At 51.2% G+C, this 17,225-nt stretch overlaps 1 protein-coding gene across 1 annotated transcript in view; it reads right to left on the bottom strand.

Annotated features, from left to right (window-relative positions):
• The window catches only part of RHPN2 (rhophilin Rho GTPase binding protein 2), a 65,669-nt gene extending 50,077 nt beyond the window's left edge, over positions 1–15,592 (bottom strand). The window contains exon 1 of the mRNA XM_075537190.1: positions 15,489–15,592. Within this exon, the coding sequence (XP_075393305.1) occupies positions 15,489–15,557 (69 nt within the window). The 5' untranslated portion in view covers positions 15,558–15,592. The remainder of the gene's footprint in view (positions 1–15,488) is intronic.
• Between the last annotated feature and the right edge of the window lie 1,633 nt (positions 15,593–17,225).

Here is a 17,225-nt window from a genome sequence, read left to right as displayed (position 1 = left end):
GTTCCTTTTTAACCTCAGGGAGGTGTGCGCACCCACAGACAGGTAGCGGCCCAGGGATCTGAGGCAGGGCTGCATTCTTTTCCGAGCTTTACCTCTGCTTCCAGCCCAGGGAGGCCGGTGGTTGCTCCCTGGGTGTGGCCAGGTGGATAGCATTACAAGAGGCTGACCTTGCTCTCCAGCTGCGTCACTGCCCTCGTGGCTCAGTGCACAACACTTAGCCTCCCCCGCCTCCCCCGGCCACTCCCAGGGCCTCGAGAGGCATGTTTCTCTCTGTAGTCCCAACCCTTTCAGTCCCCACTATCAGTGGCCTTTGGACTAGGAGGGAGGAAACGTATTCTGTTTCTCCTTCTCATCACAGCAGGTCACCTCCCCTTAGCCCCCACACAGCCCCACCCATGTCCCCTGCCTCACAATGATGGCCAACCCGGGGCCATGGAGCCTAGCTCCCAGGGGGCTTCTGTAGGGTCTCCCTGCCTGCAAACCTACAGGGGCAACCAAAATTCAAAATGCACTGTGTCTGTGTGGGGGCGGGTGTGGGAGGTTCAAAAGGTCATGGCCAAATTCAATGATCTTTTCATGAATTTTTCGAGGCCCCTTTGCCCTAATCTTAATTGGAATGGTTATTCTCTTTTAAACCAATACATGATCCCTGATTCAAAATAAAACAGCAACCTTATCTCACTTTTGGTTCCCCCAGTCTTTGTGTAAGCTTATTTTTGGCTCCTGACCACTACAGACCAGGCTGTAGTTGTCCCCAGGCTTAAGATAAAACTATGTTTATCTTCCTTGCAACCATGATCAATGCTCACGGAAGCAGCAGTCAAGAGATCAAAGGACACAGGCATTGGGTAAGTCTGCAGCCCAAGAGACCTCTTTACAGTGTGGAAAAGCACGGAGGTTACTTTGAGGACTAAGCCGCACTAACCCAAGCCACGCTATTTTCTTTATTATTATTATTATTATTTTATTATTTTTATTTTTTATTATTATTTTTTAATCATTTTGGGGGGGTCTCATACAACTCTTATCACAATCCATACATACATCAATTGTGTAAAGCACGTTGCTCTCATCATTCTCAAAACATTTGCTCTCCACTTAAGCCCCTGGCATCAGCTCCTCATTTTCCCCCTCCCTCATGAACCCTCCCGCTCCCCCCTCCCTCATGAACCCTTGATAATTTATAAATTATTATTTTGTCATACCTTACACTGTCAGACATCTCCCTTCACCAATTTTTCTGTTGTCTGTCCCCCAGGAAGGAGGTTATATATAGATCCTGTAATCGGGCCCCAGAACAAAGTATTCTTGCATTGAGGGAGTAATTGGGTGGAGGCCCAATGTCCATCTGCTACCTTAATACTAACCCTATAAATATATGCACATAGGTCTATTTCCCCACCCTCATATATAAATATATTTACATATATACATGCTTTTATTTAGATCTCTATAAATGTCCTTTGCCTCCTAGCTCTTTCCTCTATTTCCTTTTACTTCCCTCTTGTCCCCCTATCAGGCTCAGCTTTCATTGGATTTCAGTAATTCCTCTTGGTTACATTACCCTTGGTCATGCCCTACCAGGTAGGTCTCCTACACCCTCCTCAGCACCAATTTGGATCACTTGTTCCCTTGTCCCTGGGTTTGTTAACACCACTTCCTTTCCCCCCCACCTCCCCCTTTCCCATGTTCCCCCCCGGAACTGTCGGTCCTGTTTTCTCCTCCAGCTTGTTCATCTAGCCTATCTGATTTAAACAGGCCTGTGGAGATAATAACACGCACAAAAACAAGACAGGGAAAAACCAAGCAAAAAAAAACAAAACAACAACAAAAAGTCAATGACAAAACAAAAAATACAACAGCAAAAAAGAAAAGGTTGTAGTTACTTCAAGGACTGTTTGTTGGCCTTTAAGAGTGTTTTCAGTCTATTTTTGGTATTCCCTGGGGACTTTGTTGCTCTGTTCCCCTTGCTGTTCTGTTGTGTGCCCTTAGTGGTTTGCCTCGGTGTGGTGGGGTCAGATCGGGTGCAATTGCCACACTGTGTCTCCAGTGTTGTCCCCTGTAGGGCTATGGGTCAGTGAGAGATGTGGTGTCTCATAGTGGGGCCGGCCATGTGGTCTTCTCTGTGAATTGGCTGCTCTGAGGGGGAATATCGTCCTCAAGGCTTGGTGGGCCAGGATGTGCTCCACTCTCTCTTCCTCCCCCTTCACTTGCTCCCGTGTGCTCTGATCAGACATGTCCGTCTCCCTGAGCTGCAGCGTCAGTGCTGTCCTCTGAGATAAATTCTTCAGGGGGGAGGAGGGGGATGTTATTTTCAATTGCCTCACAGCATGTGAAAGTTGAACAGTAAATAAGGAAGCCTGGAGAAGAGTCAGTGCATGCAAGCTGTGGTGCTACGGACTGCCAAAGGAACAAACAGATCTGTCCTGGGAGAAGTACGGCCAGAATGCTCCTGAGAGGCAAGGCTGACAAGACTTTGTCTTACGTGCTTTGGACATGTTGTCAGGAGAGAACGGTCCTTGGAGAGAGACGTCATGCTTGGTAAAGCAGAGGGGCAGAGGAAAAGAGGCTGATCGACTATATGGATTAACACTGTGGCTGCAACGAGGGGTCAAAGATAAGGGCACTTTTGAGGATGGTGCAGAACCGGTGGTGTTTCGTTCTGTTGTACACAGGGTCGCTATGTGTCCAAGCTATCTCCATGGCACCTTACAACAACGACAATGACAACGGCAATGTTAATATTAAGGTAATCTGTCCCTCGCTGGAGGAAACACAAGTGGAGAAAGCCAAAGGCACAAGGAAGCAATTAGCCCAAAGGACAATTGGACCATGTGAATCCCAACCTCCAGAGCCCTGAGGCCAGGAGAGTTGGAAGGTGGCCAGCTAGCACTGCTGACTGCATAGAAAGGAATCCCAATAGGAGGTCCCAGCGAGAGTGAGAGAAAAAGGTAGAACAAAGCTCAAAGCATTAACAACAAAAAGACCAGACTTATTGGTTTGCTAGAGACTGGTTAGACCACCAAGATTGTAATCTTGGAATACCTTTCAAGACAGGAACTGGACTTACCCCAGTGGGTCAACTTTCGGCCAAAGACAGAAAGCCTTTAAGGTGCACAGCAGTACCAGGGAGGTATCTACTCACTGGAACAACCAGCCACGGAGAGCAAAAAGGCAGCATTTGCCCAGGGGTTAAGGGTGGAAAGCAGGAAGACACGGGAAATAAGGACAAAGGAAAGGACCATAGAACACAAGGGAGGGAGTGGAATGATGCTACTGCATTGTGGGGAGGTTACAAAATGTGTATGAAATGTGAAATGGAAAAGCCAATTAGCTCTACAAACTTTCACCCAAATCACAGTCTAAAATATACATACATCGATTAAGCTAACGTAATGTTAATGGGCTAAACTAGCTGTCAACCTCTTTCCACCTCCTAAGTACTTATGAAGGGATGGTTCAATTTGACACAAAATTACAGGGCTCACCAAGGCTGTGTCTTATTTCACAGAGAAACTTGAATAGCTAATGTTCTTGTGTACATTCTCAAATCTAAGATAAGCAGCCACGCCAGGTCACAGGGGAGCACTTTTCCCTGCTCCTAGGCTTCACACACCTACTGGCTGCTGGGGAATCAATAAGCCCTAACCAGCCCACAGATGTGGGGTCAAGTTTCTAGATAAGGCACAGGAATGCGCAGGATTAGATTTGACTGAGTAATTGGATCCAAAACCACATTAGTTCTTACTGACAGGTAGGAATGCTGGGCCCCATTGAGAGCACCAGGAACACCCAAAAGGGCTGTTTGGAAATTTCCCGAGAGGTGGATCTCGTTGGTCAGCCAGAGATCACCACAGGCCATTCTACATTCACAAGTCCCGTCCCTCCCCCCCAGGGATTCCTCTGCTGCTGGGGACCCCACACCCCCAGGGAACTCCTCAGATCTCCCAGGTCTCTTCTAACAAGACCCGAATGCAGGACAAATGGCTTCCAACCCAGCCCTCACGGCACAGTGGGCGAGGCCAGCACATGGCAGGGTGTAGGGAGTACTCCCCGGGCCCAAGGCAGCACCTCCTCACTGTTTACCACACCCTGGAGGCTCTCTGTTTACAAGATCAATGCTGAAGACAAAGATCCGGGCATTTCAACCTATCTGGAAATGTGGAAGGGTGCTCTAACAGTCAACACCCCAAAGAAGCAAGTATTAAGCAAGATCACCACCAGCTATGTGGGCATCTCTCCTGTGGCAGGCAGTCCCCGTGACCCCAGGACGGCATGTGAGATCCCTCACGACTGAGGCTCAGAGGTTAGGATCCCAGAGGCGAGCAAGAGCGGTGGGGCAGGCGAGCAATGGGAATGTGTGGGAGTGCTGGAAGCCCATGTCTGCCATAATCATGCACACTGCCCACACTCATACCTCTGGCTGAGCGCTGCAGTACCTCTGCCATCCTTTGGGTAACTCCCCCACCTGGCAGCTCTGCTGTGCTCCCTCACTCCAGAGAGAAGCATCGGCTGTATGCCTAGCCATTCAGAAAATCAAAGGGTCTTGGTCCCAGAGATTGTTCCCAGAGATGAGCACCAGGCCCAAGAGGAGTCCAAGAGATACCTTTTCCTTTCCCTTTACCGGCCTTAAACCTGCAGGTGTTCTGGTGGGTAGTGGGTAACCTGTGACTGCCAAGTAATTGGTTCAAATCCACCAACTGTCCTGCAGAAGAAAAATAAGACTTTCTGCTCCCATACAGATTTCTAGCCTTGGAAATTCACAGGGAAGTTCTCCCCTGTCCTGTTGCATCACTATGAATCAGAACCCACTTGATAGTCATGAATTCTGGTTTTAGCCTTGAACCTGAGAGGGTTGGGGTTAGGCAAGTGCAGTCCCGTAACCACCAGCAGTGGACTCCTCTAAACGAGTCCATCCAGAGCAGTGGTTCTCACCCTTCCAAGGCCGTGACCCTTTAATGCAGATCCTCACGTGGTGGCAACCCCCAACCATAAACTTATTTTCATTGCTACTTCATAACTGTAATATTGCTACAGTTACGAATCATAATGCAAATATATGATATACAGGATGTATTTTCATTGTTACAAAATGAACATAATGAAAGCAAAGTGATTAATCACTAAAACAATATGTAATTATATATTGTGAATATGTAATTATATATTGTGAAATATTTATTTCTAATGACAAATAAATGAAATTTTGTCTTGAAGTGTGGTGTAGCCTGGGTAACAGTCTTCACGCCGGGTCCTCGTATGTGGATGTATCTGCATGTGGGCGGACCCGCTGGGAGACAGAGGAGCGGAGTCTTGGTTCCTAAGACCATCAGAAATATGTGTTTTCCAATAGTCTTAGGAGACTCCTGTGAAAGGGTCGGACGGCCCCCAAAGGAGTTACGACCCACTGGTTGAGAACCGCTGATCTAGAGGGAGTCCGTGCTGGTGAAATCATCTGAGTCCTAGACTGTGCCCAGCCTGAAGCCATTCCTCTGGATTCCATGCATTCCCTTTCCTGCCAAGCCCATTTTAAAGAATTAAGATTATAATTTCTATACTAAAAAAGATGCACCCGGCGTGGAGTAGGGAACCAGTGGAGAGGTCTGGGAGGCTGGCCCCAGCACCATAAATTAAGTGGATTCCTGCCCCTCCCCCGAAAAGAATTTGTTCCAAAGGACAACATTGACTCTGCAGCTCCGGGAGATGAACATATCTGATCAGAGCACACGGAGCAGATGAAGAGGCAGGAGGAGAGAGTGGAGCACAGCCTGGCCCACCAGGCTGTGAGGATGATATTCCTGAGTAGAGCAGCCAGTCCACAGAGAGAACAACATGGCTGGCCCCACTATGAGACATGATGCCAATCAGTGACTAAGGGCAATACAAGGGAACAGCACCAGAGACACAGTGTGGGAATTGCACCTGACCTGATCCAACCACACCGAGGCAAAGCACTGGGGGAGTGCAGCGGAACAGCAAGGGAATGGAGTGGCAAGGTCCCCAGGGAATGCTGAAAGTGGACTTTGGGGCCAGGGCATGGTGCCCCAACAGACTGGACTGGAAAGCGCTCATAAGGGCCAGCAAACGATCCCTGAACTAACTACAAGTTTTTCTCTTGTGAATAAATAAATAAATAGATAGATAGATAGATAGATAAATAAATAGATAAATAAATAGATAAATAAATAAATAGGGGTGCACCACCCGCTGCTGGTGGGGCTGTAAGAAGGTGCAGCTGAGATGGGCAACGGTCTGGCAGGCTACAATGTTGTTGTTTGGTGCCGTGATGTGGCTCTGACTCAGAAGGAAGCACTGCCCGGATTTACACCGTCCTCCTGATCTGAGCCCACTGCTGCCGCCACGAAGTCCGTCCATCTCCTTGAGGGTCTTCCTCGTTTCCGCTGTCCCTCTACTTTACCAAACAGGATGTCCTTCTCCAGGAGCTGGCCTCTCCTGACAACACATGACATGTATCCCTCCACTCTTGCCTTTCAGGAGCTCTCTGGCCATACTTCTTCCAAGACAGATTTGTTTACCCTGATAGCAGTTTGTGGCCCTTTGGGACTTTTAATATTCTTTGCGTGCACCATAATTCAAATGCATCCTTTTTTCCTACTGTAGTTCTCATTTACAACGTGGATTTAGTCACAAAAGGACCCAGCAATTGCACTCCTATGGACTCAGGAGACCTGAAAGCAGATGTAAGCCTGCTTGTGCACCAGTGTTGGCTGGGGCACTGTTCACCACAGCCAAGAGGCAGCAACAACGCAAGTGCCTATCAGGAGACGAACAGATAAACAAGATGCAGTCTATGCAGACAATCGATGTTATTTGGCCAGAAAGGGAAAGGAAGTTCTGATACAAGCTATCATTGGGATGAACCTGGCAAACATCAAGTTAAGTAAAATAAACCAGACACAAAATGACAAATGAGGAGTGATCATGTATGCAATCTCTGAAAGAGGCACAGGCATGGAGACCCACAGTTATTCATGGTTATTTTTATAGGCGGTAAGGGGGAAATTGGGAGCCGTTGCTAAAGAGCACTTCATGTCTGCTAAAGGCAATACAAACTCACTCTAACAGCCAGTGAGCCCCTTCGGGCCCATAGCACCCTTAGAAGACGGGGTAGAAGTGCCCCTGTGGATATCCTAGTCTGGAGCTCTTTATGGGACTAGAAAGCCTCCTCTTTCTCCCTGGAACGGCTGGCAGTTTCAAAGCCCAGCTGGGTGAGCAAAATAATTTGAGAATGGCTATACAACCCAGAGAAGATACTAATGTCCCTGACTGTCCACATAAAAGACAACAGAAATGGCAAGTGTTGGGTTATGCATATTATATCATAACACCAAAAAAATCACTTAAATGAAAAACACCAGCAAGCAAATACACACACACCAGACTCCCTGAGTGGTGCAAAGGTTTCATGAATGGCTACTCACCAAAAGACTAGCGGCGTGGACATTCCCAGAAGTCCCTTGGGAGACAGGTCTGTGTCTAGAGGGCCTTGAAGACCCTGCAGAGCAAGCAGTTCGATGCTGCACACAGGAGGTCACCAGAGTGGACTCATCACCCCCCACTGCCACCATCACTCTGAGCCAAACACAGGCAGCTTCCGTCACCCCAGGGGGCCAGTGTCTCCTCTTCTAGCACCGTAAATGGTTCCCTGAATGTCCTGTCTGTGGAATCACATGGTGTGAATCACATGTGTATCACCGTGTGTCTGGCTCAGCATGTTTTGAGAAGTATCCGTGCCTTTGCACTGATGCATCAGTAGTCCGTACTTCCCTGTTGCTGAGTAGAATTCCATTGTCGTAGGGACCGCTCCGCTCGTCTGCCGAAGCTGAGGCTCGGCTGTCTGGCACCTGACTAAAGTCCTGGCCAGGGTGAGTTTCCCTAAGCCAGGACACACAGGCACACACCAGCTTATTTGGGAAGCTTCAAGGCAAACATGGGAGACAGACGGAGAAGAAAAGATGTGTAACCTATTTCCCACAGAGGCCCACACAGGGAAGGGGAAAGGCCAAGCCACCTGGAAGCTGTCTTCCTCTTCCACTGGGGCCCCACCATGGGCAGCAGCGGCTTTGTGAACCAGTGAGACCCTGGGAACCAGCCGGGGCCCGTGTTCCACAAGGCCACACATGTAGCTGTGTGTTGCACTCAGCCAGGGCAAAGTGTAGCCATGGGGATTCATGGGCACGAGTGCAGCCAAGGGCTGACCGTGCCAGGGGCAGCTCTCGGCCAAGAGGCCCTCTCATGGGCTAGGGAAGGGCAGGTGCTTTCAGCGTCTTCTCTAGCCCGAAAGTACTCTCTCTGCCCTCCCTGCTCCTTCTAATTACACAAACCTTCCCTCAACACCCCAGACGCTGGAAAACAGAGTTGTTCCTGAGTTAGCCAGAAGCAGCTGTCAACCAGAAAGCATGGGGTAGACATACATCTAAATAGCTAATTTAACTGTTCACCAAGGGCAGGTGGGATGGACAGAATCTAGCTTGCCGATGCCATCAAAATGAAAGCAGGTTTTTGTAAAAACACACACACACACACATGTCCTCCCACAATCCCGGCTGGGTGCCAGGGTGGAAAGTGAGGGAAGTGAGGGCTCCAGCGCCATGTATTCCTGGAGGGAGGGTGGAGATGGGAGTCAACGCTCCACCCTCACCTTACAGACCTTTACAAACACTTCACGTGCACTAAGCACGGTCACTTTTCAACAGGCTTTCATGCCACCTCCAATAGGGCAAACCTCACAATTGCCGAAAACATCTATGTCTAAAACCTATCTCCAGGCCAGCCAACAACTTGTTTCTTTCAGCTGGTAGGATGTAATTGTCCACAAGTAACAAACAGTCCCTATTTAGGGAGTGTGGGCGTGAAATTCTTTGTTTACACACGGCTTCATTACTTTTCTAATCACACACAAAAATAAAACCCATTCCATGACCATCGGATTGATTACAACTTATAGCAACTGTACAGGACAGAGTGGAACTGCTCCTGAAGGTTCGTTCCTGTGACGACAGGACAAGTAGAGCTGCTTCTTAGAATTCTTGACACAGCAGAACAGGGTAGAACTGCTCCTTAGAGTCTCTGTGACTGTGAATCTTTGTGAAAGCAGGCAGCCTCGTCTTTCTCCAACAGAACCGCAGTGGGCTTGAACCTGTGACCTTGGGGTTTAGCAACCCGGTATGTAGACCACAGCCTCCAAGGATCCTTCTCAAAACAACATATACTGATTGTATAATGCAAACAATACCGAAGAGAAAGAAACTGCGTTGATGTTTTCTATCACCTGCCTTTTTCTGTTCAGAAAGTTAAGTCAATGACTGGTCTTTTCTAAGGACATACAACCAGGGTGAACCCACTAGGGGTCTGGTTTCAGGGGCAGATGGACTCACTTCCTCCACCCCTGGTCTCTCCGTAAGTGCTCGGCCAGCTGGCACAGCCTTGCTGCCCAGTCTCCCACCAGTCCTCTGCTGAGCCACACCTGTAGTTCCACAGGGCTGTGGCCACTTCCAATGGAATCTTTTGTCACAAGATTGGTACCTGGGCCAAAGGAGGAAGTGGTGACCATGCTAAGGTGATGCCCAACAGCATCAGGTGATGTCTTGCGGCCAGTCCCAATAGCCCCAGGAGACAAGGGACATTTACAATGCTTTAGCTCATCAAGCTGACTCTCCGGAGGCACCTGGGACTAGGTGCTGGCTTCCCATAGTACTTAGAAATGTTTGTGAAGCAAACCCTCTTGGCTGCTGGGGAAACCTGGCAGAGGCAGACCTGACCTTCCCAAGGTCAGGCTCAGCCTGTACCCACCCTGGCCTCTATGACCTAGTTCAGACCATGCATGGCTGGGTACAGGGAGAGGCTGCATGGCCAAGCTTCACCCTTCTCCTCCATGCCCCCGAGGCCTGAAGGGAATGGGTTCAGACAGCTGGAGGGACATCACCTGGGGCTGATGAGCCGCCACTGTGCTCTGAAGACTCCAGGGCCCAGTCTCAGCACATGACTTGCCCACATGCAGAGGTCATAAGGCGTTCACGTGGAACTGGACCCCACTAAGAAGAATGAGGAGGAGAATGGTGGCATAGTGGTGGCCAGTTGGGTTGCTAACTATTAAGGTCAGCAGTTTGAAACCACCCACCACTCTGACAGGACTTTCTACTTCCTTCAAGAGTTCCGGTAATGAAAACTCAAAGGGGCAATGTTATCCTGTCCTATTAGGTCTCTATTGAGTTGGCATCAATTTGATGGTAAGTAAATGAAGAAGAATGGGAGGGAGCGCTGGTGGCACTGTGGCCTATGCATTGGGCCGCTAACTGCCAAATCCATAGTTTAAAACCACCAGTCACTCCCAGTAGAGGCTTTCTAAGGCCATCAAGATTGACAGCCTCGGAAATGCACTGGGGTAATTCTACTCTGCTTTGTAGAGTCCGTATGAGTCAGAATTGACTCCATGGCAATGAGCCCTGGTGGCCTAGTGGGTTACACATAGGACTAGTATTCACAAGGTCAATAGTTCAAATCCACCCATTGGCCTTCCGGGGAAAGAGGAAACTGTTCCCATAAGACTTATAATCTATCAGAAGCCCTAAGGAAAAGGGTCCCCAGGGTCACTGTGAGTCCGTATGGACTGCATGGTTTGGGTTTTAAGATGAATGGGATGGTGCAGGACCCACCAGTGCGATGCTCTGTCAGACACAGAGCTAGGTTGCTGTGCGTCTAAGCCAACCCCTAACAACCACAACTAGTTGAGTACAGCACGGAGAAGGAACGAGGGAGGAGCTACTGGGTTAAGAAAGAGCGCTCTCTTTCCTTTTTAGCTGGAGTCTCCAGGAAGCCCATAGTAAACAGAGACCATAAACGGGGCACAATGAGCCTTGGGGCCCAGTACAGCTGCCCTCAAGATTTCTGGGAAAGAGAAACAGCTCCTCCTTCAGCTATTGAGTAAAAACAATGGCGCTAAATTCATGTGGGGTCATTAGTGTTCCCAGAGGATGGAGAGGCAGAGATAAGAAGGAAGAGGGGACAATGCTGGACTGTGTACTGTCCAACACTCTCATCTTCCACTTGGGGTGGGGCCTCACAGCAAAGCCCCTTTCAACAGCCTGTGGGAATGTCTTTCTCCAGCTGCTTTTTTTTCTGGGCCTCAAACCTTGTGGGTTTTCAAACCAGAGAACAGCAGAGAGGGGACCGAGGGGACCATCTGATCCTGGAAAGCTACCCAATTCCAGGTCTCAAAGTCTACCAGCCCCATGCTCGCCCAGGGCTTTCACTAGGATGGGCATTCAACCCCTGTTGGCAAAGAGTAGCTGCAGTCCACGAACCATCCTCTGAAGATTAATCTGACACGCAGACCCTTTGTGTCAATCTGCTCATCTTCCAAGCACAAAAATAAAAGCCGGGGAGAAGCCAGAGGAAACGGCAAAAGGGAAAGACGGGCTATTGCCTAAGTCCAGGAGTAGTCGGTTGGATTCTGGAAGAGCCCACACTGAGCCCAGGCCAGGAGGACGAGCCCTCAGGGGGGTCCACACGCAGCCTGGGGTTGAGCTGTGCCCTCTGGCTTTGTACAAAAAGGAAGAATCAAACCCACTGACCAGGAGTCCAGCTGACTCACAGCAACCCTATAGGACAGAGTAGAACTGCCCCTGTGGGTGTCTGAGACTGAACCTCTATGGAAGTACACAGCCCTGTCCTTTTCCGGTGGAGCAGTTGGTGGTTCTGAACTGCTGATCTTGCAGTTAGCAGCCCAATGTGTAACCACTATGCCAGAGGGCTCCTCATACAACCCCCAAAAGACTGATTTACCAGGGGGCCTGCTCTATCACTAACTGCCTTACACATAAAGGGTTCAGGCTGGCTGGAGGAAGAGACTTTAGGCAATGAATACAGTTCAGCCGAGAAGCTGGAGGCCCCGCATTTTACACCCTGGACTACACCAAAGAAGCTGTTCAAACATGATCTCAGTACTTCCACAAAACCCATATTCCCCGCCTAGCTCAGGACCTCAGGAAATGAGGCCAACGGCCACAGAGGCCTCATTGAATCGAGTCCGAGAGTGGCCCAGAACCTGATGGGGGTCAGACACGGGCAGCCACTCAGGAAATGCTCTTGGTAATGAATGGAGTTGATGGCATTTCAAGAAAAGAGGGAGGGAAAGAAAGGCATGACCGAGATAATGGGAAGAAAGAGAACCCCAATATCCCCACTCCCATCGAGCGGATGCTGACTCATAGCAGCCCTCTATGACAGGGTAGAACTGCCCCTGTGGGTTTCTGAGACTGTAATCCTTTACCAGAGTAGAAAGCCTTGTCTTTCTCTCAATAAGTGGCTGGTGGTTTCGAACTGCTGACCTTGAGGTTAGCAGCCCAACTCCATAACCCTTAAGCCACCAAGGCTCCTTAGCTCTCCACTAGCAGCCCCTAAAGGACTGACAGCAGCCCAGCCCCATGCTCCTCTGATTCATCCACCACACCTCACCACCCCAAAGACTCGCCTCTCATTGTCCTAGACACTGTCAACCCCCTGGCTTGCCTCCCACCTCTCTGCCAGTCCCTGAAGAGGACACAGTCACCTCTAGGACCCTCTCCCTGGTTCTCATTCCACTTGGTGTCCCAAATGCCTCCCCCACTGGTTCTCAATGCTGCGACACCTCCAGGTGCTCTCAGGATGCCAGGTGTGGAATCCCTTCCCAAGGGGCCACTCACCTGCCAAACTCACTGGGCCTCCAATCATCCATCCCCACACCAGCTCCCTTCCTGGCTCCCTCTACCTCAGTGAGTCACATGACCATCCACCCAGAGGTTGCAGGTTAAAAATGCCTTCCGGGCCATAGCCTATCCCATTAGCTCTTCCCTTCTTTGTTGACACTGCCTTGGCCAAACACCCTCTGCCCTTTCGTCCACTGGCGTCACAGAACTGTTGAGCCTGTAAATCTTTCCAGAAGCAGACCACTTCCTCTTTCTCCTGAGAGGCTGGAGGGCTTGAACCTAAGACCTTTTCGGTTAGCAGCCCAACCCTTAACTATTGTGCCACCAGGGTTCCTTGTCTTTGCCCAGGCCCTTTTTGTTTCCCACCTCCTCAGAAGTGCCACCGACTGCCAGAACCAACACATCCATATTGGAAGAAGCACGGCTGGCAGGACTCGAGGACAATCTCACGTACTTTGGACATGTTGTCAGGAGGGGCTCGTCCGTGTCCCAAGACATCAGACTGGGTAAAGTTAAAAACCGAAAAGCCAAACTCAATGCCATGCAGTCTGTTCCCACTCAGAGTGACCCTGTAGGACACAGTAGAAACTGCCCTGTGGGTTTTTGAAAGGGTCAGCCAAAAAGGAGGACCTTCCAGAAGACGGATTGACACAGTGGCTGCAGCCACAGGCTCAAACATCACCTGCGAGGCCAGGTCGTGTTTCTCTCGTTGTTCAGAGGGTTGCTATGAGCGGTAACAGACAGGGTGGCACCTAAGAATAGCAGCAGCAGGAGGGGTGGCAGAGCCTGTGTTTAACTTTTTACCAGATGAGAAAGTCTCATCTTTCTCCGAAGAAGCTGCTGGTGGTTTCAAACTCCTGACCTTGAAGTTAGCAGCCCAATGGTTAACTGCTATACCACCAGAGCCCTTACAAGGTCTCATTTTTAAAAATGAAAACTTCTATTGGTAACTCGACGACTCATTTTATTTTACACTTGTAATTCTCTCATGAAGTGAGTGTCAATCGGCCCAACAACCTAAAAATCTGCCACAGCTCATGTTCCCCCTGCTCCCTTGGGCTCCCTGGAAGCTCCCACAGAAAAACCATCCTCTTCACAGGGGACCCCCACCTTGCTTGGCCCATTTCCCTCCAGGTACAGCTATGGTCCGGAGCTCCACCTGTCCCACTGAAGGAAGCACGCAATCTAGGTGGAAAAGCAGCCCCAGAAAGAGGCAGCAACTCGCTGGAGGCCACAGAGCAATTTTGTGGGAGTGGCCATCTGGGTCCTGGGGACCTAGAACCGTGTCATTCCCTGGGCAGGCCTCCATCTACAATCCCATGGCCTGTGATCCTCTGTCCCAAACCCCACACATAATTAGAAGTTATACTCCTGTAATTCCATGATGACATCTATGAACTTAAATATACCTTAAAATCACCCCCTTCTTTATTAATACTAAATACAATTTGACAAAAAGAATGTTTCCCACCCTGTTGTCACCTGTTTCCAGATTCCCCCTCCGGACCACAGCCCTTGCCCCCTCCCTGCTGTGCCAGGGTGCCTGAGCTGTGGCCAACAGCCCAAAGGCAAGTCACAGGGAAGAGGGTGCCAAGGCCATTTACCAACTGGGTCGATGTTCAGCTCTGAACAATTAAGAATTGATTGTTCTGTGGGAAACAGTTTCACTTCCCTATTCGTAATTACACCCTTTGCCTTGGGTCATATCAGTTATTAAAAACATATCGGTTATAAAAAAGCAATCTCTCTATCCACCCAGCTCTTCTTGGCCGAACTCCAAAGGCTACTTTCAGACTTTCCAAGGAGCTGAATGGAGAAAGGTGTGAAAGGTGTCACCCCGGAGGCATGGGTGGGGAAGGTGGGGGGTGGGCGGGTGCTAAAGGAAGTATTTGTCTAGGAACTCAAGTCAGTGGCTTAGAATCACCCTCAGCACCACCTCTGTCGATGTTGGGGGGCGCTCTGCAAAAGCTTTGTAGCCAGGCGAGCCTGCCCCTGCCTGGCGAGCCTGCCCCTGCCCCGCGAGCCAGGGTGACTTTTAAGGGACTCGGTTGCCCTAGTGTCCTCTCCAGAGCGGGAGGCTGCAATGTGTACGGAGGGACACCTGGGCGTGCCAAGCACCGCGGAGCCGGCACTCACCACCCTCCCGTCTCTGGGACAACCAGTTAAATCCGCTTTAGCAGAAAGGAGAGGCTCCGGCGCTCAGGCGCTCAGGTCCCCTCCAGGATGTCTAAGGGCAGGGGCGGGGCCGGACGGACGGACGCCGGGAGAGGAGGACACTGGAAGCATTTTGGAGGGAAAATGAGAAGGCTGACCCGCTCAAGGTAGTCCTCCCTCGTCACTTGCGCCCGGCCCCCCAAGCGCTCGGGTGGAAGTTGTGGTGGGAGCCCCGCGCCCGCCGTGAGACTGAAGGTGCGAGCGCAGCTAATAACCGATCCCTCCCCTACGCACGCGCAATCGGGGGCCAGGGCGACCCCGTGCACCGTGTTCTCCGGCCCGCAGGTGCGCCCGCCAGTCCCCGACTGCACCTGAGCGGAGCGGCCCCGAGTGTCCCCAGCCCATCCTCGGCCGCGAAGCGGCGCCAGCACCTGCTCAGGGCCGCCCAGCACGGCGCCGCTCGCCGTACCCCGCGCCCCCGACCCTCCGCCACGTCCGCACCAGGCCAGCGCGTAACCGCTCGCCGCCCCGGCCTGGACGCCCCGGGCGCCGTGCACACCCGCAGCTCCCTCCTCATCCTTGGGAGAAGGAGGTCTGGAGGCCGCGGGCCCACCCCAAGTCGCTCACCTTCCGAAAGTAGCCGTCGCCCTTCTTCTCTAGCTGCTGCGGAGCAGCGGGCAGCAGCGCGTCGGTCATGCTGGCGGCGCGGGCGCGGAGCGAGGATTGACGCTCCGGCCACAGCCAGCGGAGGAGGACGCGCGGGCCCGCCCTCGCCCCGCCCCCGCCCCATCACCCCGCCCCTGACCCTCCCCCTTCCCGCCAGCGGGCCCCCAGGCCGAGCCCCGAGGTCCCTGGGGCCGCCCCCACCGACCACGCCCCTCGCCCGCCCCGGCGCCCGGATTGGCCAAAGCCGAGCCGACCGGGCCCCGGGGCGGGCCGCTCGCCCACTCGCCCACTCGCCCACTCGCAGCCTCTGCGACCTTACCTGGGTATTTCAGCAGCCCGCACCCACCCCCGCGGCGCCGCTGGACGGGGCTCCAGGTGCGGAGCGCGGGTGTAATTGGCCCCTCTAGAGGATTGCGGACACCGCGGGACAGCGATCAGGCCAGATGCCACGACCCGGGAGCGACGAGAGCGTCGGATCCTGACTAGAAGGGACACCGGCTGCGTTCCAGATGCCTCCGAAGCACCGAGCGATTTGGCTAGGGGAAGCAGGCCGATTGGAGTTGACGAAGGCAGAGGGACTGGGGTTTGTGGATCCCACCTGTCCAAAGCCCCTGTCTCCAAGTAAAATGGGCCCAATTACACTCATTGAGTGAGCCAGGGAGCTTCAACAGTTTCGTGGGGAAATTGGAATTAAAATATAACGAACATTTCCCACAGACTTTTTGAAACTCCTGTGTTGGGACAAAAGTGTACATTAAAACCCTTACCTGAAGAAAAACCAGCTGGAGGATGGGGACCCACTGAGGGAAGGAAAGCTCCCCTAATGGCCTGGCCTCTCGCTTGTCTCATCTCACCCCTAACTGACCTGAAGAGTCCCCAAGTGTAAAGCCTAACAGAAGGTAGTACTGCTCCCATTGCCCGCCATTTGGCCTCTTCCATCACCGCCTGGAGGTCCTGGTCATGCAGTCACTGTCCCTCTGCTGCCCACTCCCAGACAAGGGGAGCCCCTGTCTATAGGTGCTGCAGGTAGAACAGAACACAATCTACTTTAAAACAAACCAAAAAGGGGGGGGGGGACCGGCCAAGGGGGGAGGATGCCAGTGGTATTAGGTGCTATTCAAGACATAAAATAGAACATTGTGCATCAACCAAGTATCAGTAGCCTTTTAAAGGTCCCCAAATTCATCTTGTCACTGCGGACGCAAGACCTGGACACTTCTGTCAGCCCAGACACACACACTGCAAGACAAAATGTTTTTCTAAGACTCAGCACTAGGACAGGTGTTTCGGAAATTCCCTTGACTCAAAGGTCATAAATGAATTCCAAATTGTAAATGACTGTCCAACGTGAAGAATATAAATCAGTATCACATGTAGATACTGTTAAATTGGGGTATGCTTTATGTTCGAGGTTTTCAATAATAAAATAAAGAAAAATCAGGGGTGGGGAGAGTGTGTTTAGTGAAAGCCAAACTCTGTTATTTAACATGACCAGACAGTGTTATCAGCTTGAGCCTACTTCTTTTATTTAAAAGAAAGAGCAAGTCGATAGCATGTTATTAAACACCCACGAGAAGGGGCACCTGTCTGTGTCAGACGTGGGCTAGCCCTGGTGAGCCATCTTGAGTGTTACTCCTGGAGGCAAGGTCAGAGAGACCAGCTCTGGACATGCTAATGAAAGGCTCATCTCCCTTGGGC

The sequence above is a fragment of the Tenrec ecaudatus genome, chromosome 18 (genome assembly GCF_050624435.1).
Source record: "Tenrec ecaudatus isolate mTenEca1 chromosome 18, mTenEca1.hap1, whole genome shotgun sequence".
Lineage (NCBI taxonomy): Eukaryota > Metazoa > Chordata > Mammalia > Afrosoricida > Tenrecidae > Tenrec > Tenrec ecaudatus.
This window is presented reverse-complemented; position numbering and strand designations above follow the sequence as displayed.